At 52.1% G+C, this 23,287-nt stretch overlaps 1 protein-coding gene across 1 annotated transcript; it reads right to left on the reverse strand.

Annotated features, from left to right (window-relative positions):
• Positions 1-701: 701 nt before the first annotated feature.
• On the reverse strand, positions 702-3,769 carry LOC127462510 (uncharacterized). The gene is made up of 2 exons (XM_051771156.1): positions 3,672-3,769; positions 702-3,140 (listed from the first exon to the last, which is right to left on the reverse strand). Exon 2 carries the CDS (start codon positions 2,371-2,373, stop codon positions 760-762), a length of 1,614 nt encoding a protein of 537 aa, XP_051627116.1. The 5' UTR covers positions 2,374-3,140; positions 3,672-3,769; the 3' UTR covers positions 702-759.
• Positions 3,770-23,287: the final 19,518 nt, after the last annotated feature.

Raw genomic sequence — 23,287 nt, forward strand, 5'->3', positions numbered from 1 at the left:
GGCAGCACGTACGGCAGAACTTGTCTGTACAACGCTCCAGGTCCGAAGTCGCTCTTTATGCCAACTTTTTCCGACCAGCCTCGCTGCTAAGGCTCCGACACCTTGCCATCCAACCGTGATTCCCCCGTTTCTTTAAGTCGAGAAGTCGGGGTCACCATTTGTTGTAGACGACGGGAAAAGAATACAGGACCACAGAATTGATCAATAACTTATCTAACTTTATTGCTGCAGGTTTTGAGCTTATAAAGGTTACTAATTAGCCTCATGCATATTACAAGCGCTAGCTCATCATTGGCTTCTGATTACCTAAGTTATATTTGCACAAATGCTGTCTCTTTCACATTCTGATGGTTACTTGTTTGCTATTTGTTCTGCTTTCCCATCCACTTTATTCTATTCTTCTGTCACGTACACAGTTTCACAGATATAGTGACCTTCTAATAGTTTTCCCTTACCGTGGGACCAGAGCTATAGCATCTTTCTCATGTCCTCTTTCTATCAACCACATTTCTGTAGTACTTTCCACACATAGAGACCTTTGTTTTGTTCCCTACACTTCTCTTGCAGTTGTCTGAGAACAAACACCATGTCTGTGGTACTTCTGTTGGCTCTGAAGCCACACTGACTTTCAGGTAGGATTCCTTCTGCTATAGTGGGTATTAGTCTGTTCAAGAGTATTCTTGCCAGGATTTTACCAGCAATGGAGAGCAGAGTAATACCACGATAGTTTGAGCAATCTGATTTAATACCTTTCTTCTTTTACAAAATGATAATGACTGCATCTCGAAGATCTGATGGTAGTTCACCGAGTTCCCAACAGCGCACCACAAACTCGTGAAATTTGGTGTGGAGTGCAAGGTCCCCATGTTTCCAGACTTCAGGTGGAATTCCATCAACCCCAACTGCCTTGCCGATTTTCACCTGCTGTATGGCCTTGAGGGTTTCTCCAAAAGAGGGGGTAGTATCCAATTCATACTTTACTGGTTGTTGTGTGATGGACTGAATTGCTGAGTCTTGAACTACACGGTCGGTCCTGAAAAGAGTCTGAAAGTGTTCAGACCATCGATTCAGAATGGAGGTTTTATCTGTTAGAAGGGTTTGACCATCAGCGCTGAGTAGAGGGCTTTGTACCTGGTATTTAGGTCCGTATGCTGTTTTCAAGGCCTCATAGAAACCTTTGTGATCACCTGTATCTGCGCATAATTGAGTTTTTTCAGCTAGATCAATCCACCACTTGTTCTGGATGTCACGGAGTTTCTGTTGGAGCTTGCTGCATGCAAGACAAAAGGCTGTTTTTCTTGCGTGACAGGATGGCAGTGCAAGGTGTGCTTGGTGGGTGGTTCTCTTCTTCCTCAACAAGTCTTGGATTTCTTGGTTGTTTTCGCCAAACCAGTCCTTGTTCTTCTTGAGGGAGAACCCTAAGGATTCTTCGGAGGATTGCAGGATGCTGTTTTTAATATGGTGCCAAATTGTTTCAGGAGAGGAGTCTGTAGAATCTGTGGGATGGTTTTCAAGCCGAGTTTGAAAGTTTGCCTGGAATCTGTCTCTTACTGTGGCTGATTGGAGATTGTTAACTTGGAGTCTTCTCCTTGGGATACTGCCCCTTTTAGATTTGAATTTGAGATTGAAGTTGAGTTTACAGCGCACCAGCCGATGGTCTGTTTGGCATTCTGCGCTGGGCATCACACGGGTATGGTGGACATCGCGAACATCTCTCCGTCGCACCAGGACATAATTGATGAGGTACCAATGCTTAGATCTGGGGTGCATCCAGGTTGTCTTCAGACTATCTTTCTGCTGAAAGATAGTATTAGTGATGGTGAGCTGTTGCTCCGCACAGAATTCTAGCAGAAGGCGACCATTATCGTTGCAGTTTCCAACACCATGCTTGCCTAATATTCCTTTCCATGATTCAAAATTTTTACCTACTCTGACGTTGAAATCACCAAGGATAATGATCTTATCATCTGCGGGCACCTTTTGGGTAAGGCGGCGCAGGTCAGCATAAAATTTATCTTTTTCAACAGGGTCAACTTGGAGAGTTGGGGCATATATGCTAAAGACGACAAGGTGTTGTTTGTTGTGTAGTGGAAGGCGTAGGGAGATAATGCGGTCAGAGTGACCTCTCGGCAGATTTTCAAGTTTGGGAAGAAAAGAGTTTTTGATCATGAAGCCGACACCTGAGACATGTTTTTCGGTTCTGGGCTTCCCTGACCAAAAGAGTGTGTAACCGGCACCTTGTTCTCTGAGGCTGCCTTCTTCATGAAGGCGAACTTCACTGAGAGCAGCAATGTCGATGTTGAGACGAGCCAGTTCATGGGCAATTAGGGCAGACTGATGCTCAGGACGTCTGCTATCCGCAGAATCGAGCATGGTTCTGATGTTCGAACATGCTAGAGTTAATTTAGGTACACTTTTGGAGGCAGGTGCATGCCTTTGTCTTTTGATCTTTGTGCGACCGCATTGGAAGAAGATGCCTGTTGGTCTGCGGTTAACCAACCGGGTGAAAGTGGAGATGAACTTTGTTTAGGCCACCTTTTCTAGGCCCCTCTCCAAGTGGAGCAAGCAGTGTTGTCCTTGGAAAGGCTGCTTGGTCGTTCAGGGTGCTGCCCCAAGAGACTCATCTCCGGTCAGTCTGAAATGACCAATATCCTGAACCGCCTGCATGCAGGGTTGGGTCTGCGGCTTCCAGTGCACCTTTCACCTGCCGTTTCGACCCTCGCCCGTCGCTACAGGACTTTTTGCATGTGGGTAAAGCCTTCAAACCTGCGCAGTGGATTTTTTAGGTGAGATGCAGTATGTGCGGAACTGAACCCACCCTTTAATCCTGAGGTTCATCTGCCAGGGCTGAGCGAGCTTGGACGGTGGCAGTGAGGTCCTCAGGACACAGGTTTAATTAGAGTGACCTTCTCTTAGATGGACGGCCTTACAGGGCTAAACGAACTCCATCTGCCCGGGTTTGGGATTAGAGTTGTCCTTCTCCTAGGATGACTGCCAGAAGGCTAACGAGCTCATCCTGCCCACAGATTTATTGTATCTGACCCTGCTGTTTTGACCTGTCTGGCATGGGCGACCCTACCGAAGGCATGTACCATCGCCAGCATATCTCGTAACCACACAGGGGCACACAGGCTATGTTCCTGTTAGAACGGTTTGGGAAGTCTTTCATTTCCTACTTTATTATCACCTATTTATATACAAACATAAGAAGATCCCCAGGAACAATGCTTTGTCCTGCCCGCCCTATCAGGATGTAACAGAGTAAAGCAAATATATCCAGAACATGCCAAACCTGGGCAGTAGCCACAGGTGAGCCAAAAACAAGCAGACAAACAAACTGACCAACCGTTCTGGCTTCCGTACTAATCCAAGGCTGGGGTGTCTTTCAAGGCCCCAGCTTGTCTGGGACCCCAATCACTCTAAAGGAACGCCACTATCCACCCTGACCATATCCTTCCTCCACTGAGTTACCATGTATCTCCAGGTGCACTGCTCACCTGTGACACTTCCTACAGGAGTACCCCGCTCTCCCTCCTGCTAATCAGAGGACCCCATGGCCCACACTATACCTCTCCCTTCTCTTCCCGCATCCCCATTCCCCTGTACCCCCCTACCAATCCCCTTAACCCCCCTCCCCCCTCCCTCTCCCCCCCAAACCTGGAACGGTAAACCTCTGTGGGCTCCGAAGCTGCTCTCTCCTCCTCCATGGGTGTGCAGCAACTGCCGGCAGGCTCCCCCACTGTCTCTCTGCCCTCTCCTGTTGTGGCCAATGCCTGGGTTCTGAACTGCGTGCGCGCTGCATGCACGCCGCCGGGGGGGGTTCCCAGGGGACTCCCAAGCGACCCAGGACCCCACCACACACACGCAGTCAGCCTGGGAAACACCACCCACATCACAACAACATTAATACCACAGTCAATTCACACCCACACCCAGGCAGAGATGTGTGCACACATCAATAGCTGGGTAAGAATAAATGATTCACTTTATATAAATATTCTCATTTCGACAATCATTAAAACCTGTGGGACAAAAGTGGTTCAATCCCACTTCTGTAATTCCTTACATTTAATTTGTTGATATAATCTGAGGCAAAGATTGGATCCCTTATTCCTTGAGGCTCCGCAGTGCGACCGTGGCTCCTTGATTCCATGAGGTTGCACTGTTTCCCAGCGTTCTTGGGCTCCACAAGGCCCTGCAGTGTGACAATGGCCCACTGATTCCATCATTTTCCCCAGTGTCCCAATGGACCCTTGATTCCATGAGGTTCCACAGTGTCACAATGGCCCCTTTGACTCCAGAAGGCCTTGCAGAATCATAATGGCCCCTGGATTCTGTGAGGTTCCACAAGGTCATAATAGACCCTTGATTCCATGAGATTTCACAATGTCCCGTTGGTTCCCAAAGGTTCCCAAAGGTTCTGTGATGTCACACTGGCCCCTTGATTCCCTGATGTTCCACAGAGTCCCGGAGTCCTTTTGATTCCATGAGGTTCCACAGTGTCCCATGTTCCCTTTGGTTCCAGGAGGCCCCAGTGGATTCCAATGGCCCCTGGATTCCATGAGATTCCACAGTGTTCTGAGGTTCTCTTGTCTCCCGGACTTTTGGCAGTGTCCAGGGTCCCTTTGTTCCCAGGAGGTTCCTTTGTTTCCATCAGGCCCTGCCACGTCCCAGACTCCCTTTGGTTCCATGAGATGCTGCAGGGTCACAATGTCCCCTTTATTCCATGAGGTTCTGCCATGTCCCAGGGTTCCTTTGGTTCCATGGGATTCCACAGTGCCAAAACCCCCTGGTTCTTATCCTTCCAAAATTTGTGGACCCATTCTATCCCTGCCTGGGATGGAGCACCATTGTGTTTCTGCAGGAATGGATCCATGGCCATCCTGCCACTGCACCAATTTAATGCTGCAGAAACGTCACTGCAGGCCCGACCCTGGATGCAGGAACAGTCTGGGAACTCCAGGCCTGCTGACATTCAGCAGAGCCAGTCGGAGTCCCAAAGAGCACAAGTGACTGACTGCAACCCCTGCAGGTCTCTGGCATTGCTGGGGACAAATGCATGAACTGCCAGGAGCTCTGCAGAGCCCTGACAGTGCCACTGCAATCCCAAGCTGCATTGCCCGGGGCAACCCTCAGCACAGCCAAGGCCACAACCCTTCCTGAAAGGTGTCCCTTCTGGGCAGGGCCAGGGGGACAAACCCCTCCATCTGTCCCTGCACATGTTGTGTCCAATTCTCATCCCCCACTTAGGGACAAAGTCAGGCTACACTGTGTGTTTAGCTTTGCATTTTCATCACTCTTTTGTGCTTCCAACACACACACACACCCCAGTCTGGGCAGTCTGGTCGACAAAGAACACAAGACCTGACTATTTGTGGCTCCTGCTGCAGGGGCTGGAACTTGGGCCCCAATCTGTGCCAGGAGCAGAGAGGTCCCTCCCCACGGAAACTTCTTGGCAATGGAGTTCTTAAGAAAACAAGACAGGTTGTGGGGATCACTTGCAGGGCACAGCCAAGGATGTGCCTTGACCAGCCTCCTGTTTACCATGACCAGTTTTTTCAGACTATTTTCTCTCTGTTTTCTCATGCTTGTTCCTCCAGAAACCACTGGGATCCTCCCCTTGCTTTGGTTCTTTCCTAGACATCCCATGACAAGTCTTGCCCAGTCCCCAAATCCCCTTTCTGGCTGCCCATCCTGAGTCTCAGAGCCCGAGGTTGAATCCCCCATCCTCAGCTGCAAGGTCACCCTGAGAGGTTCTGCCATTGACCCACTTGCTTTAAGTTTCATACAGATATCTTGGAACTTCCTTGGAATTAATCCTTTACCTTTTGGGCTTAGAAGGGTTTCGCCAAAAACATGGCAATTCATGTCCTCAACACGGAAATTCTTTGAAGAAAGGGTTTGGGACTTTAGACTCAAAAGAATCACAGAATGATTTGGCTTGGAAGGGAGCTAAAAGGTCATCTAAGTCCCTGGACAGGGACAGTGACATCTTTTACTAATTCAGGTTACTCACAGTCCCTGTCGTTGGACAAATGCAGGGATGGGACATCCACTTCTCTGGAAACCTGTTCCAGTTCTTGTCACCCTTATTATTTCCTTTAAATAATATTTTCCATTAAATATTTCCTCCTATTATCCAATATAAAACTCTCCTTATTTAGTTCAAAGCCACTGCCCCATGTTCTACCACTACAGGCCTTGGTAAAAAGTATCTCTGGGATTTACTTAGACTATGAGCACAACATTTTCATCTGCAAAAACATTAGTGAGTGCCCAGAGATCTCCCAAGATGGGCTTTAAAGGTCTCAAGCACATGAGCACTATAGAGGGGCTGAGGAGCTGTGGCCACAATGGTGTGGAGACTGAGGACAGTACAGGACAGCCCTCAGAGGGCTTGAAGGGAGGATTTAGAGGTGGTGGATCCTTTTCTCATAGCATAAAAGAGCATGAGAAAGAAAGAATTAATGCCAAGTGCAGCTGGGGAGGTCCCGAGGGGACATGAGGAAAAAGGAATTTCACTCCATGGAAAACACTGTGCTGCAACACATCACCCAGGAGGAGTCTGGATGAGCCCAAGGCTTTGTGTGTGCAGGAAGAGCCAGGGAGGACGCAGAGATGTCAGTGCAGGAAGGTGCCAGCCGGGTGGGGCAGCCGGGGGGTGACGACAGCCTGCAGGGAAAGGGGCAGGGCATGGACACCGTAGGACAGCCTGGGCTGGAGAGGAGACAGGGAGGGGGAGAAGCTGAAAGGTCCTGCCAGAGCCACCTTCTGCAGGCCTTTGGCCATGGCTGCTGTCTGTGCCACTGAGGCCAGGAGGAGACTTTGCAGCCCTGGGGCCTCACGGCCTCCTTGTCCCTGCTCAGCAGCCTGGCAGGTGCCACCCACCTTGGGTGCACCCCAAGGTGCAGGTCCTGTGCACATCCCACATCCCAGGGCCCCAGGAAGAGCCCTGAGGAATGAGGCAGGGACAGGATCTGCCTTCACAGGGGCTGGGGGTCAGGGTTTGGTCCTTTGGATTAAGGAAACACATCCAGGTTTCCTCAGCATCAGAGCCACCTTTCCCTTGCTTCTCCATCCTTGTCATCACCGTCTGCAATTTTCTGTTCCAACTGGAATCTGGGGACACTTTCACAGTCCTGTCCCTCAGTGAGACTCATTAGCACTACAAGAAACTTTGCAATTTCAATCTCACTTTGACTTCTTGAAAGGTTGTTTGAACTTCCTCTCAGGGACTGAGTCTCATGTAAACAACACCAAACACCCCCGGGAGTCATGAAATGCCTGGGGCTCTTGCTGTGCTGTTGAGTTGGGCCAGGCTCCTGGCACACAGGGAGCTCCTGGCAAGCGGGCAGTGCTGCAGAGAGACAGCTCTGCCCAGGAGCAGCTCCTCTGCACAGCCCAGCAGGGCTGAGGGCACTGCCAGGCCAGCTCAGGGACACCAGCAGGGCACAGACACAGCTTCAAGGGGCTCAGCACTGGCAGGAGGGCTGAGAGCTCCCTGCAGGAGGAATCTTGGCAGGGCTGCACATGGTGAGTCTGTGGCTGCAGGGCAGTGCAGGGGCAGCTCCTGGAGGCATCTCCTAAAGCTGACCCAGCCCCAGCTGATGGGATGGGTGAGGAAGAGGTTGTTTTGGGGCCCTTTGGAAGAGCTGTGAAGCTGGGGGTGCAGCCAGGGGTGCCCAGGGCTGTGGGGCAGAGCAGGGTCCTGCAGCCCAGGGCGCTGTGCTGGGCAGGGACTCTGCTGCCTGCCAGGGGCAGCTCTCAGCCGGCCCGGGGAGCTGCTCCAGGGCTGGGGGAGAAGGGCTGTGGGCAAGGAGCAAACCTGGCAGGGGAGGGAGGATCTTTTCCATGTCTCACTGTTGCAGGGTCAGACCTGCTCACAGCTCCAGACCACTACACCATATTTAATGCAGAATTGTTTGCAAAGCTCAGAAAAGACAGGGACTACAGGAAAGGAATTAGTCCTGAGGTGTGTTTCCTGCTTAGGCATTGTCACACAGACATTGTTCTCTCAGTTCAGGAGGCTGCACTGAAATTCAAACTCTTTTACTCTCAGAAATGAATATTTCAGGCAGGATCAGAAAGGAGCACAGGATCCTGGGCAGTGCTGAGCCTTCCCTTGGGGGTGGGCACTCTCCTGTCCCAGCCCTTGGTTTCTCTGCAGGAGGGCTCCTGTCCTGCTCTGTCCAGCACAGCTGCACCTCTGGGCTGGCACAGGGGACACTTCACAAAGCTGCCCTTTCAAGCAGCGCTGCCCTGCTCTCAGCACAGATCTTGGTGGGGTTTTTAAAGATGAATCTGTGTGTGAAGTCATCTTCAAGGCAACCCAAGGGAAAGTGCAGGGCAGATGGGAAACAGGTTGAGAAGCACTGCAGCTCTCCTGGCTCTGCAATAAGCAGTGGAGAGCTCAGCCCTTCTGCCTGTCCTGTCTCAACATTCTTCAGATTTGACATCTGAAAAATTTGCCCCTAAAAACAGACCCCAGGTGTTAATGATTGTAACCAAAAAACCCAGTCAAAATTACTTTAAGGATACACTATGCCTTTCTCCTGCAGCCCAAATTGCTCCAAGACAACAGTACAGGAACTGAACTTTTCCATCAAAGCTGGGTTCCATGTGACATCCCCTGTGATCGTGAGAGCTGTCACAAAGCAGCTCCATGTCTGCACTGCAGCAGAGCAAAGTTGAGTCCTTGGCAAGCACATGGGCAGAGCTCCTGTTCCTCACAGCACCCTCAGAGAGCACAAACAAGAGAAAAAAAATGCCTTAACTTGGAGGGGATTTTCCTGAAAATGGCACTGGCTTTGCTGAGAGGGGCCTGTGTTAATTGCTCCCTGTGCTTTACTTTTCTGAACAGACCCTGTCCTAAGGAACAGCAAATGTCCAACAGCAGCTCCCTCACCCAGTTCCTCCTCCTGGCATTGGCAGACAGGCGGGAGCTGCAGCTCCTGCACTTCTGGCTCTTCCTGGTCATCTCCCTGGCTGCCCTCCTGGCCAAGGGCCTCATCCTCAGCGCCATAGCCTGTGACCACCACCTGCACACCCCCATGGGCTTCTTCCTGCTCAACCTCTCCCTCACAGACCTGGGCTGCATCTGCACCACTGTCCCCAAAGCCATGCACAATTCCCTCTGCGACACCACAACTATCTCCTACTCAGAATGTGCTGCACGAGTCTTTCTGCTTGTCTTCTTTCTCGGAGCAGAGTTTTCCCTCCTCACCATCATGTGCTACGACCGCTACGTTGCTATCTGCAAACCCCTGCACTACAGGACCCTCCTGGGCAGCAGAGATTGTGCCCACATGGCAGCAGCTGCCTGGGCCACTGGCTTTCTCACTGCTCTGCTGCACACAGCCAATACATTTTCCCTGCCCCTGTGCCAGGGCAATGCCCTGGGCCAGTTCTTCTGTGAAATCCCACACATCCTCAAGCTCTCCTGCTCACACTCAGGCTACCTCAGGGAACTTGGGCTTCTTGGGGTTAGTGGTTGTTTTTATTTTGGCTGTTTCCTTTTCACTGTTTTCTCCTATGTGCAGATCTTCAGGGCTGTGCTGAGCATCCCCTCTCAGCAGGGACAACACAAAACCTTTTCCACGTGCCTCCCTCACCTGGTCGTGGTCTCTCTGTTTATCAGCACCTCATTCTTTGCCTACCTGAAGCCCCCCTCTATCTCATCCCCATCTCTAGATCTGACTGTGTCAGTTCTGTACTCGGTGGTTCCTCCAGCACTGAACCCCCTCATCTACAGACTGAGGAACCAGGAGCTCAAGGATGCCCTGAGGAAACTGATAATTGGTTGTTTTTCAGAAGCAATAAACTCTCCTTCTTCTGTATGTTATGTATGTCATTAAAGGCCAATCCTGTTTGTACTCCATTAAAGGCCCACCATATCTCCTCTATTTTTTGCTTTTGGTAGGGGTGTTATTTTTGTGAGAATTTGTTCACACTAAAAAAACCTTATAGGTATAAATATATATACATATATATATATATATACATCATTTTCAAATCAGTGTTTGCCTTTCTAGCCTGTCCCAGAGGCTGTACAAACTGGGAATTGTACTCGCTGTCTGCTTAAACCAAATAAAGAACTCTGCATTGACTTGTTTGCCTGACATCTTTCCTCTCTGACTTCTCTGCAGCTGCAGGGTCGGTGCCTCTGTGCAGAGCTGGGCCAGAAAAGAGTCCCAGCAGAGCAGCACTGCCAGGGAGCAGCAGCCCTTCTCCTGCATGGCCTCCTCTCCCTTCCCTTCCACACTGTCCTGCAGAGCCCTGTGTTGTTGGAGGCCTCAGTGCTCTGGCAGTCGGTGCCAGTCCTGCTGCAGGACTGTCCAGGGACTGCAGGCAGGGACAGCCACGGGCACTGCTGGCACAGAGCTGACCTCTGCAGCAGCACTGCCATCCTGCAGGGGCATCTCCTCAGGTCAGGGCCTCAAAGCTTCAACTTCTTTCCAATTTGCTCTCCAGGATGTGCCCAACACAACGCCCTGCAGAGGAAAACAGCAGTGACCAGCACAAGGGTGGGAGTGCTCAGGGTGGGGGCAACCAGCAGTGCCCTGGCACAGCCAGCGCCGCTCCCAGCACTGGCCTCTCACCCCAGGCCATTGGGCTTGTTCTTCCCTCCAAGGAGGGACATCAAATGACCAGCTCAGAAGTCCATGTTTGCACTGCATGGTCAAGACATGCCCATGTGTCACAGCTTGGGGCTGGGGGGGTGGAAGGCTCAGACAAAGTTGATGGCAGAAGCCATCTCGTTGAGCTATGAGGTGCAGAAAGGACCCCCTTGCTTTCTGAATTCCTTTTCAGAGAGGAGCCTGGCTGTGGCTGGATCCAATCTCAGGCTCAGATTTTGGTTTAAACTGAAGGAATTACAGAGGTGTGATTTAATCACTTTGTCCTGCAGGTTTCAGTGATGGCAAATCAGAAATATTTCTATAAAATGAATTATTTATTATGACACATGAAAGCTGGATGGGGCTTTTATAGTTATAAAGGGTTTGACTGCCAGACATATTTCCAGGCCAGGTAGCAGCTTATCTGTCCAATCCTGCTTTAAAAAGCAGGATGTGTGTTTGAAGTTTCAGGAAGCATTTTGTGTTTAGCATAATTCAACATTAAAAACAGCATCCTAACACCAGCAGTAACTCACCACAGAGAGCATGCTTTGTTTACATTCTCTGACCAGTTTTTAGGTATTATCAGAGCACAGCATCCTGCCAGAAATGGCCCCTTGATTCCATGAGGTTCCAAAAACTCTCAGGGTTCCTTTGGTTCCGTGACGTTCTGCAGTGTCACAGTGGCCCTGATGATTTCATGAGTTTCCACTATGGCCCAGGATTCCTTTGGTTCCATGAGGCCCTGCAGTGTCACAATGGCTCCTTGATTCTACAGTGTTCCAAAACATCCCAGGGTTCCCTTGGCTCCAAGAGGCTCCCCAGTGTCCCACCGGCCCCTGGATTCCAGCAGGCCCTGCAGTGTCCCAGTGGCCACTCGGTTCCAGGAGCTCCTGTTGTGGCTGAGCTCAATTTCCCCATCCCCTGCTGTGCTCAGCTGCCGTGAGAACTGCAGAGAAGCGAGCCGAGAACACGGCGGGCCCTGGTCCTCTTTGGTGCCCGGGGCTGCCCCGAGAGGGAGTCCCCGGCCCTGCCCCCGGAGCCGCCGCGCCGTCCCCTGAGCGCCGCTGAGGCGGCAGCGCTGGAGCGGGGCCGTGTCTGCCCGGAGCCGCCGCTGCCACGAGGCTGCCGCCGCTGCCGCTTTTGGCCTGCGCTGCCCCGCAGCCGCCCGGGACCGGCTTCCCAACACTGCCGGCGCCTGCGAGCGGAGCCGGCGCTCCTGCAGCGCCTCGGAGTCGCTGCTCCGCCGCCACAGCGGCTGCCGCCGGCGTCTGTGCCCGGAGCCGCCGCTCCCACGGGGCTGCCGCACTCACCGCCGGGGTTGCCGCTCGCGCAGCCGCCGCTCTGCCCCGGCTGCACCGGGACCCGGCACCGCCTCGGGCCTGCGCTGCCGCCTCAGCGGCCACAGGGACACAGCCATGGGGGACCTTTGCTCTGACACTGATGGGGCCTGGCTTTGTTCTGCTTGGGGCTGGGCTTTGGGAAAGTTGCTGTTCATTTTCATGCTCCGCTGGAACAGCTCCTGAATTCCAAAGGTTTCCTAATCCAGGGGAGGGGTTTCTGTGGCATCGGAGGTACCGCCCCTCGGGACACATTGTCAATAAACCATCCAGCTGACTTGGATGGGTTGCCGCGTGATCAGTCAATGCTTTGGGGAATGCTCTGTTCTGGCTGAATGGTGCCCTATAACCTTCTGCCAGGCTCCCTTATTTTCTGAAGTTTGCCAGTAAAAGTGTGTTATTTGACCACTTGAGAAAACGTGTGCAGTGTCTTCTTCCTTGTGATCTCTCTCAAGGTATTAAAAGAACTGAAGGCCCTTTTCAAATATTTGGAGGGTGGATATTTTTGGTGTCTTTTATATTTTTCAAGGTAAATCCCCTTCCATGAGCTTGTAGCTCAAACCTGGGGTCTTACAGTCACCATCTCAGGAAGCGTTAAACAACATTGAGCTCTGGCACTTGGGGACATGGTTTAGTGGTGAAGATGCCAGTGTTGGGTTAATGGATGCACTCCATGACCTTAGAGGTTTTTTCCAACCTTAACAATTCTATGATTCCGTGGTGACTCAACCACTTCCCTGGACATTCTGTTCCAATGCTTGATAACCTTTAGTCATCCCTTCGTGCTGCAGTCAAGGAACAGAGCAGTGATTTTCACAGTGTTCCTGGATCACAGGATGTCCAAAACCAAGGATATTTCCATCAGCACCTTGTCCTTCCTGCACATCAGAGTCACCTGAAGCCTCCAGGCCCTCCACAGTGGCAGAGACCCCCCCAGGCAGCAAAGCCCTGTCCTACCAGGCTGCCCAGCCCAGCCCTGTGTCTCTGGCCCTGGGGACAGCAGGGTTTGCTCTCCTTGGGGCACCTCAGGCCCTCTTCCATTGCCATTTACCCCCACCCCAGCAGGCTCTGGAGCAAAGCATGGCTGAGGTCCAGCCCAGCTCTGCTCTGACAGAAACCTGCAGTCAGGGAGAGGAAGAGGACAATGCCTTGTTTAACCAACCTGAGGAATTAATGGGCTCAATGACCTCCTGTATTCCTGGGCACTTTCATGACCCTGTGGATCAGGTTTGGTAGCAGTGAGGGGGCTGCAGGTTTCCCTTAGGGAAGAGGAGATCAAGAGTTGACTCTGTGTCAGAGAGAACCAGTTTCAGGTGGCTACAAAATGGATCAGTCGGTGCCCAAAGCTGAGCCAAAAAGCAATTCCAGAGGCACTTCTGTGATAACTCTTTGGAGAAAGGATAAAGTCCAGGGTGCTGTAACCCAGAGAGGAGAGAGAGAAATGTGGGAGAAACAACCCTGCAGGCACCAAGGGGAGTGGAGAAGGAGGAGGAGTGGGAGAGCCTTGGTGGGCACCTGGCAGCCAAATGCCAACCCCCCCAGCCCCAAGAGCCACAGCTCAGCCCAGCACAAAAGCTTCTTTAGGTCTGGAGGTTCTTTGCAGCAGCTTTTTAGCAGAGCTGCCAGATGGGCCATCAAAGGTGATGCTCAGCTGGGTCTGAAACCTGGGTGATCCTTTTCTGCTTTGGCTCTGTAGGAAAGAACTATAGAGTCCTAAATAGTTTGAGTCTGATGGGACCTTTATAGGTCATCTAGTCCAACCCCCCTACAATGAACAGGGACACGTTCAACTAGATCAGGTTGCTCACAGCCCTTTCTAACCTGGCCTTGAATGTTTCCAAGGGTGGGGCTTCTATGACCTCTCTGGGTGACCCGTGCCAGTGTTTCACCACCTTCAGTGTAAAAAATTTCTTCCTCATATCTAGTTCAAATCTGCTCTTTTTTAGTTGAAAACCATTATCACTTGTCTTATTACAACTAAGTCTGTCCCCATCCTTCTTCTAACTGATCTCAGGAGCTCCTGACAAGCCTTGACCAAACCAGCTGAGCAATGAAGAGCCCCTGGACTGGACCAGGGCTGTGGGGAAGTGTCCCTGGACTGGACCAGGTGCTCCTGAATGATACAGGTGGGAACAATCCAGAGTGGAACAGTTGGGGAACACAAGATAATCAGTCATCCCATGAAAGCCTCGGAACATTCCCTGCCTGAATCGTAGCCCAAATGGAACAGTTTGGATACAATTCCTAAATATTTTGGAAACTCCAGTCATTCCTGACATGAGGATGGAAATTCAGCAGATAACTAAAACCAGTCACCTTGTGAGCCCACACCCAGTGGGGCTGAGGGAGGCCCTGGCAGCTCCCCAGCACCTCCCTCTCAGTGGGACACCTCTGGCAGCCTCTCCCAACTCGGGAACCCTCCAGTTTGCAACACTCCAAAGAGCGGCGCTGATGCCCAGGACAATTGTGATCCCCCTCCACAAACACTCCTCCAGCTGGGACCCTTGTCTGATGGGAAACACAAAGGGATTTGTTGGAGTCTTTCCCTGACAACAGGAGAATTTTGGAGAGGGACCTTTGCATACCCAGCTATTGATGTGTGCACACATCTCTGCCTGGGTGTGGGTGTGAATTGACTGTGGTATTAATGTTGTTGTGAATCTACAATTCAGTCACTGTTAAAATTGTAGCAAACGCTATTTAAACCCTTGATAACCGTTCAGTACGTAATAATTAGGTGCTACTAGTCTCTTTTGCTCCGTCTTTGGATCCAAATCCTTCGCACCCTGACCCTCTTGCATCCCAAGGCTCTGTGTAAATCATTCCCTTTGATCAAAAAAAATATATTTTTCGTGACTTCCACTTTAAAATCTTCCTCCTTAGCTAAACTACAAAACAACTCCAATTAGCTGTAGAAGTCTTGAAGACTTGAAGACAATTAAAGGAAGGGAAATAACTTGTTTTTCAATGTTTTAATGAGCCCCACGGTGTGTTTGCAGCCCAGTCCATGATCCTGAGGTACTGAGAGAAGATTGAAGCAGCTGCTCAAGAAGTCAGAAGCCAAACTCCAAGTCCCTGGAAGCATTCCTGGGCCCTACTGAGGGCAGGCACTGACAAAGCCTCCCCAGGGACTCCTTGGAGCAGCTCCTTGGAGGCCAGGAGTGCAGGCAGACAAAGGCTCTGGGCAGGCCCCTGCAATGCTGAGCAAAGCCTGCCTTGGTTTTGTGGAGCACAAAGGCCAAGGCCTGAGCCCCAGGCCCTGGCCCAGCAGATCCTGTCCCTCCTGGCTGGCTCAGGGCTGTTTGGGGGGCACTGGGATGGGAGGGGGAGGAACAACAAAGGCCCAAAACTGGGCAACCCCTGCCAGGCTCCTGAGGGAGGGGCGAGGCAGAAACCAAGGGCAGAACCTGCCAGGAAAGTTGCTTGTGGTGGCCTGAATGGCAGAGGCAGCTGCCAGAGGCAAGGGGACAAAGGCCTGGGTGCCTTTGGGCCTTGCAGCCCTGCCAGAGCCCTTGGCCATCTCCCCTGCAGGCTGTCCTGCCCTGGCCCTGCTGCTGCTCTGGCCTTGCAGGCTGCACACCCCCCTCCTGCTTTCCCACCCCCTCCCAGCAGCATTTCTAGACCCTCACTGATGTCTCTGCACCCATCTCTGGCTGTTCCCTGGAACACAAAGCCATGGGATGATCCAAATACTCCCTCTGGGTGACCTCTTGCACCACTCACCTATGCTTTGTATGGGCTTTCTTTTTCCTCACCTCAACTCTGATCCTTACAAGCTGTCCTTTGTAGAGGATTCCTTCCCTTCCCACTCTCAAGAAAAGCTCTGTTATCTCTGAAACACTCCTTCAAACAGTTGCAGGATGAGCCCTGGGCACCCCTTCCAAAGGTGCAGTGGCCCATGTCCCTCAGCTTCTCCACACAAGCTCCAACCCCATCCTGGCAGATCTCCTCCAGAGCCTCTCATTCCTGCAGAACAGGGAGCCCCACACCCAGACACACCAGCCCAGATGTGGCCACAGCAGCGCTGAGTCCAGGGGTGACAACTCTGTGCAGTTCCATGCACTGGAACAGATTGCCCAGTGAGAATGTGGAGTAAAGGTCTGTAGGGGATCCTGCTTGAGCAGGGAGGTTGCACGAGGTGTCCTCCAGTGGTGCTTTAAACCCGAACAATTCTGTGAGTCTGTGAGTCTGTGATTTCCCACAATTACACCAGTGATTTAATTACAGATCTGAGATGGCAAGTACTGTGCTTGCTGGAGGGCATTTGAATCAATTCCCATGTGCACATACAGGCACAGAGCTGTAGAGCTGTAGATATATGTACCAAAGTACCTGTCCAAATTTCCCCTGGAGTTCAGTGACATTCTCATGTCTGATGCATTTGCATTTCTCAACGTGTGATGGTCGAGCCGTGAGGAGTGAGGGGTCAGCCCCGGCCCCTTCGTCAGCTCTCAGGGATGGTCCTCTGGGTCCCATAAACCTGAGAGCTTGGGAGCTCCAAGAGGTGTCCACTGAGAGGGAGGTGATGGTGCAGCTGCTGCAGCCCAGGAGAGCCAAAGGGCCTCACTCAGGAGTGCTGTTTGTAGGGTCACCTACTGGTTTCAGTCACCTGTCAATTCCCTTCCTGTGGGAGACAATTGAGTTGTGGACAGCTTGAGCCCTGAATTTGAACCATTGCAGCTGCAAAGCTGTGAAAGAATATAAACATTGAAGATAAGAGGATGGACAGGAAGGACAGAGCTGCAGGGCAGCTGTGATAGACAGAAATCCTGAACTGTCTGCTGAATCATTCTGAGTTTGAAGAAGCTACAGAGCAGCCAATCTTAACGTTTATGTAGTAGAAACACCAATAGTAATGAAACATGCTGGCTAGAAAAAGACTAAAAATTGGTAATGTTTGTTTGAAACAAAGGTTTTTCTGCGTAAAATCCCAGTGTGGTGTCTGTCCAACAACAACAGCTTCCCTGTCCCTAATCCAGGAATTACTGGAATTTTTTGAAAGTCTCGTAATTGTAATACTGTTCAACTTAAACTATGACTCCAGTAAGCAATGTTCAAGGGCTACAAAGGGATGACCAACTATCTCTCATTTCCTCCTCGGTTAATGAACAAGAAGGGGAAAACTGATCTAAAAAGCAACTGCTGAAAACAAAGGGCGTGAGTGTCCTGGTGACACTACAGGAGATTTCAGGCACTGGGGCGAAATCCCACAGCAAGCGGTCCAGTATGTCAGGGACACCCAATGTATCTGGGAGAAGAAGGAAATGATGACTGCAGGTGACACAAATTTCCTGAGCCAGCACCAGCCCCATGCTGAGGCTGTTCCCAAAAACAACCATGGGGCAGGTCATGAGAGAAGGAGGAAGACGTTTTTCTGAAGGATGGGAAATTCCCCCTTCCCACCAGGGGAAATTCCGTTGACAGTGTCTGATTGTCCTAGTCCCCTTTCCAGGGAAAGTTTAGGTGTTCCTGTCCCCTCTCCCCTGCTTGGACTCCTGTGAGTGAGAGCATTTCTTTCTCTGTTTGGTGCTCAGTGAAGCTGTGCAGGCAGCTCAGAGGGTGATCCATGGAGCTGTAGGTGCCTCTGGCTGCATCCCAGTGCCCAGCTGTGCTCTGTGCTTTGGGAAAGGGCAGAAGTGCCTCTGCTGGAGGGCAGCGCCGCTCCTGCCTGCAGAGCCCTTCCTGCCTGCCCAGGGGCAATGCTGCCCAGTTGGGCTGCTTTCCTGCTGGGCAGGGAAAGGGATGGGCCAGAAGGCAGGGCAGGGATGGAGCAGACATACTGAAGTGTCCTCAGTACAAAGCAAACGTGGACTTCTGACTTAGTCCCTTGATGTACCTCCATGGAGGGACAACCAACCTTGTGCAGGTGGGGAGAGAGGCCAGGGCTGGGAATGGTGGGTGCAGGGGTTGCTCTGTGACTGTGACCCTGGGGCACCTTCCCAGGCTGTCCCTGGAACAGACACAGCCCAGCCCCTGTTCTGCTGCTCCCTCGGGTCTGGGCCAGGAGCTCTGGTTGTGCCAGGACACTGCTGTGTGCCCCCACCCTGCACACTCCCACTCTCAACTGGGCTCTGGCAGTTGCTTTGCCAGGGCATTCCTGGAGCACATTGCTGACAGGGACTATGGAGGAAGAGTCAAGCCTTCCTGCCCTGCCCTCAGGAGATGCCCTTGACTGATGAAAGTGCTGGGGTGGAGCCCAGCTCTGTGCCAGCAGTGCCAGGGCCTGTCCCTGCCTGTGATCCCAGCACGGACACGCAGCAGGACTGTGCCCAAGCTGCCAGAGCACTCAGGCCTTGCACCCACAGAAGGGCTGGGAAGGACAGTGTGGAGCTGGAAAGAGCAGATGTGGAAAGAGCAAGTGCCCTTGTCCCTGGCTGTGCTGCTGTGCTGGGAGTCTCTTCCCTGCAGCTCTGCACACAGACGCTGCCCCTGCAGCTCCAGAGAAGGGCTGAGAAGCATCTTGGACGCACAAATCAAGGCGGGGTACTTTATTCTACTCAAATGTACAGAGAACAAACCTTTTAAAAGCCTTTGGATTAGAGAAGGATGGTAGGTATTAATGTAGAAATTTATGAGCAATGCCACTGATTTTTCGATAACATTTATAAATGTAGAAAAAGAACAAGAAAATGCATCAAAAAAATAGAATAAATAGGAGAAAAAAAGCTCAGACTGTAGTTACCTTCTACATACTCTGCAGAAGAAAAGACACACTTTATTATTGCCTCTAAATCCAGCCATCAGTTTCCTCAGAGAGTCCTTGAACTCCTGGTTCCTCAGGCTGTAGATGAGGGGGTTCAGTGCTGGAGGCACCAACGAGTACAGAACTGACAGGGCCAGGTCCAGGGCCTGGGAGGAGATGGAGGGGGGCTTCAAGTGGGAAAACATGCCAGTGCTGAGGAACAGGGAGACCACGGCCAGGTGAGGGAGGTACGTGGAAAAGGCTTTGTGTCGTCCCTTCTGAGAGGGGATCCTCAGCACAGCCCTGAAGATCTGCACATAGGAGAACACAATGAAAATGAAACAACCAAACCCTAAACAGCAACTAACCACAAGAAGCCAAACTTCCCTGAGTTTGGAGTGTGAGCAGGAGAGTTTGAGGATGTGTAGGATTTCACAGAAGAACTGGCCCAGGGCATTGCCCTGGCACAGGGGCAGGGAAAATGTATTGGCTGTGAGCAGCAGGGAATAGAGAAACACAGTGCCCCAGGCAGCTGCTACCATGTGGGCACAAGCTCTGCTGCCCAGGAGGGTCCTGTAGTGCAGGGGTTTGCAGATGGGAACATAGCGGTTGTAGCACATGATGGTGAGGAGGGAAAACTCTGCTGACATAAAAAAGGTAAAGAAAAAGAGCTGTGCAGCACATCCTGAGTAGGAGATAGTTGTGGTGTTGCAGAGGGAATTGTGCATGGCTTTGGGGACAGTGGTGCAGATGCAGTCCAGGTCTGTGAGGGAGAGGTTGAGCAGGAAGAAGCCCATGGGGGTGTGCAGGTGGTGGTCGCAGCTACGGCGCTGAGGATGAGGCCGTTGGCCAGGAGGGCAGCCAGGGAGATGGCCAGGAAGAGCCAGAAGTGCAGGAGCTGCAGCTCCCGCCTGTCTGCCAATGCCAGGAGGAGGAACTGGGTGAGGGAGCTGCTGTTGGACATTTGCTGCCTCTGAACATGGGGACCTGTTCAAGTAGGAAATAACAGTAACAAGTTAGGGTTTGGGTTTTTTCAGACTACCCTAATCTCTCCTGAGGATTGTTCCTGGGTGTCAGAACCCCTAAGCACTTCTGATGCACTCAGGGAGAACAGAGCAGGTCCTGCCAGGCAGGAGGATTGTCTGGGGCTTAGTGCCGAGTGAGGGGAGCTGGTCTGTCCCTGTCTCTTGTTCCCAGCTACCCTGGCTTTGCTTCTTCCTGAGATGGACATTGATCACACTCCCAGTTTCCTCTGAAAAGCCACCAGACACTGTTGAGAGCAGAGGGATCCATCCCAGACCCCTCAAGGTCTCAACCTGTCTCAAGGGCTCAGCACCCCACTTGTAGCCAAGGACACCTGTGGCTCATCTCCCCAACCCAACAGCATCTCCTGGCATGGACACAACATCTCTGCCCCTCTCCACTGGGGCTTTCAGAGAACACAAGTGTGCTGTGAGGATGATTTGCATTCTCGAGGGCAGCGCCCAGCTTGGAAGGACACCTCAGAAAAGAGCCAAGTGTCCTAATGACAGGGTCTGATTAAGGGTAAAAGAGCTCCTTACCCAGGCCCACAGACTTCACTGCCCACAGCCCCACAGGGCAGAGGACAATTGGAATGTCTCATTCCCAGGGACACACCTGACTGAGGGGAATCCCAGGATCAGTGTTGGACTGTGTAGCTTGAACTCCCCTCCCCAGTGAGTCTGACTGAGAGAAGGAGGGAACAACCTCAGGACCACGGGCAAGCTGAGAACCAAGGAAATGCACAGGGAGGGTCCAGCTGGGAGAGGCCAGGGCAGAACCCACTGGCACTCAGGGCAGCATCACCCTGAGCCAGCTGTGCCACCTCCCAGACACCAACAGAGCCAGGAGTTGTTCTCAGTCCTGTGCAGCTCCTCAGAGTTCCCTCTGGAACTCAAACCACCAGGCATGCGGCTTGAGAGCTTGAGAGAAATCCCTCCTTGGACCTCCCCCTTGAAGTATCCCCTGCAAAATGTCCTGGGGTGCTCTGGTTCTGTGAGCAGCCCTGACCCATGAAACTCTCACTTGATAGCAGAAGAAACCTGCCCTGCCCTGCCAGGCTTTGGTCTTTCCACCCACAGCCTCTGCCCAGCTGAGGGACCTGAGGGACCTCTCCAACCCGGTTGAGAGCTGCCCCTGGCAGTGGCAGAGCTCCTGCCCTAGCACAGCCCTGGGCTGCAGGACCCTGCTCTGCAGGACAGCTTGGGGCAGCCTGGGTGGCACAACTGAGCTTCATAACCCTGTAGCCATCCCTGGGAGAATGGAACCCTGCTGGGATGTGCCTGGGATGTTGCAGCAGGGAGTGAGATGTGCCAGCGTTAGGAGATCTTTGCACCAACTGCAGACACATTGCCCTTCATGCTGACTTACCATGAGGAAGCCTGGAAAGATTCATCCTCCAGTGGTTCTTCCTCTCGACTTCCCTCCCAGTCCAGGCTGTGTGTAACCTCTCTCTGCCTTGCTTTTGTGCCCTGGGTGCTGCAGGCAGTGCCCTCAGCCCTGCTGGGCTGTGCAGAGGAGCTGCTCCTGGGCAGAGCTGTCTCTCTGCAGCACTGCCCGCTTGCCAGGAGCTCCCTGTGTGCCAGGAGCCTGGCCCAACTCAACAGCACAGCAAGAGCCCCAGGCATTTCATGACTCCCGGGGGTGTTTGGTGTTGTTTACATGAGACTCAGTCCCTGAGAGGAAGTTCAAACAACCTTTCAAGAAGTCAAAGTGAGATTGAAATTGCAAAGTTTCTTGTAGTGCTAATGAGTCTCACTGAGGGACAGGACTGTGAAAGTGTCCCCAGATTCCAGTTGGAACAGAAAATTGCAGACGGTGATGACAAGGATGGAGAAGCAAGGGAAAGGTGGCTCTGATGCTGAGGAAACCTGGATGTGTTTCCTTAATCCAAAGGACCAAACCCTGACCCCTAGCCCCTGTGAAGGCAGATCCTGTCCCTGTCTCATTCCTCAGGGCTCTTCCTGGGGCCCTGGGATGTGGGATGTGCAATGCCAAGGGCAGGACCATGGGGTGGCACCTGCCAGGCTGCTGAGCAGGGACAAGGAGGCCGTGAGGCCCCAGGGCTGCAAGGGTCACTTGTCTCCTCATGCCATCAGTGGCACAGACAGCAGCCATGGCCAAAGGCCTGCAGAAGGTGGCTCTGGCAGGGCCTTTCAGCTTCTCCCCCTCCCTGTCTCCTCTCCAGCCCAGGTTGTCCTACGGTGTCCATGCCCTGCCCCTTTCCCTGCAGGCTGTCCTCATCCCCCCGGTTGCCCCACCTGGCTGGCACCTTCCTGCACTGACATCTCTGCGTCCTCCCTGGCTCTTCCTGCACACACAAAGCCTTGGGCTCATCCAGACTCCTTTATGACATATTGCACCACAACACTGACCTTGGAGGGAAATTTCTTACTTCTTGTCACCAGTCTAGGCCACCCCAGCTGCCCTTGGTGGCACTAGTTCTTTCTTGCGCTGTCTTCTGCCATGAAGAAAAGATCCACCAGCTCTGACCCCCCCCTTCCCAACCTCTCAGGCTACTCCTCTACTGTCCTCAATCTTCACACCACTGACCCCTGAGTCCTCAGCCTCTATATACGGGTCATGTACTTGAGGTCCCAAATTCCTTCCTGGGAGATCTCTCTGACCTCTCCAAGGTTTTGGAAGATGACAATAAAGTGCTTTTATCCCAGAAAACACAGAGTGACACTTTTTTCCAAGTGTTGTCGTGGCAGAATGAGGCACAATATCTTTAAACTTTCTGGACAAGGGAGCTCTGAGCTCTGGGTAAGGAGGGAGGTCCAAGTGCCAACCACTGGAGTAGGAGCTACAAATCAAGTCTTGTGTTCTTTGGAGGGTCAGACACTGATGAGAGTGGGGTGTGTGTGCACATGTAAGGACTTGAAGGGCACAATGAACTGTCTCAAAACACCGTCAAAGAAGGAAAATCCCATAAGGCGCCACAAGACATAAGCAATGGTGGCAAACAGGAAGGTCTTTAATTCCAAGGCCTAAACAGAGGTGAAGCTTTGGAAGTAGCACTCAGGACAGAATTGCACTGTGCAGACTGTGGGAAAGAGCAGACAGCCCCAACAGGAAGCCAGGGCTAGTAAGGCAGGTCTGAGGAACCCATCCAGACAAAGGTTCCCACCTGCAGACTGGAAGCACACCAGGCAAAACTGCCGTCGTGGCAAACTGTGGGAAAGGAAGCAAGTCCTTGTACAGGTGCCAGCCCAAGCTGTGGGAACAGCATCTACCCCCCTGAACACCTGGGGCTTGGGCTGTATAAAAGTGATAGCCCAGAAGCACAACTTGGGGACCCACCACCGAGCAGAGCAGAGCAGGGTGAAGAAGGACCGGCGGGACACCTCAGGGATCTACATGGTGTGATATATTTACTTAATCTCTTTCTCTCACTGTCTTCCCATCACCCCCTTCTTCCCTCTCTCTCTTTCTATTTCTTTCTCTCTTTCTAGTTTGTATTTACTGTTAAATCAAACCTGGACTACTGATTTTGGCACATGGTCTCCTTTGCAGCTGAATTTGGGCAGCGGTGTCTTTTGATAATCGGAACCTGAGAGTACCCATGAAGTTTTACAGTGTGGGAATGGCCGCTGGATTCCATGAGGTTCCACAGAGTCGCAGGGTCC

The sequence above is a fragment of the Manacus candei genome, unplaced genomic scaffold, assembly GCF_025592945.1.
Source record: "Manacus candei isolate 608988 ecotype Guabito, Panama unplaced genomic scaffold, ASM2559294v1 h1tg000129l, whole genome shotgun sequence".
NCBI lineage: Eukaryota > Metazoa > Chordata > Aves > Passeriformes > Pipridae > Manacus > Manacus candei.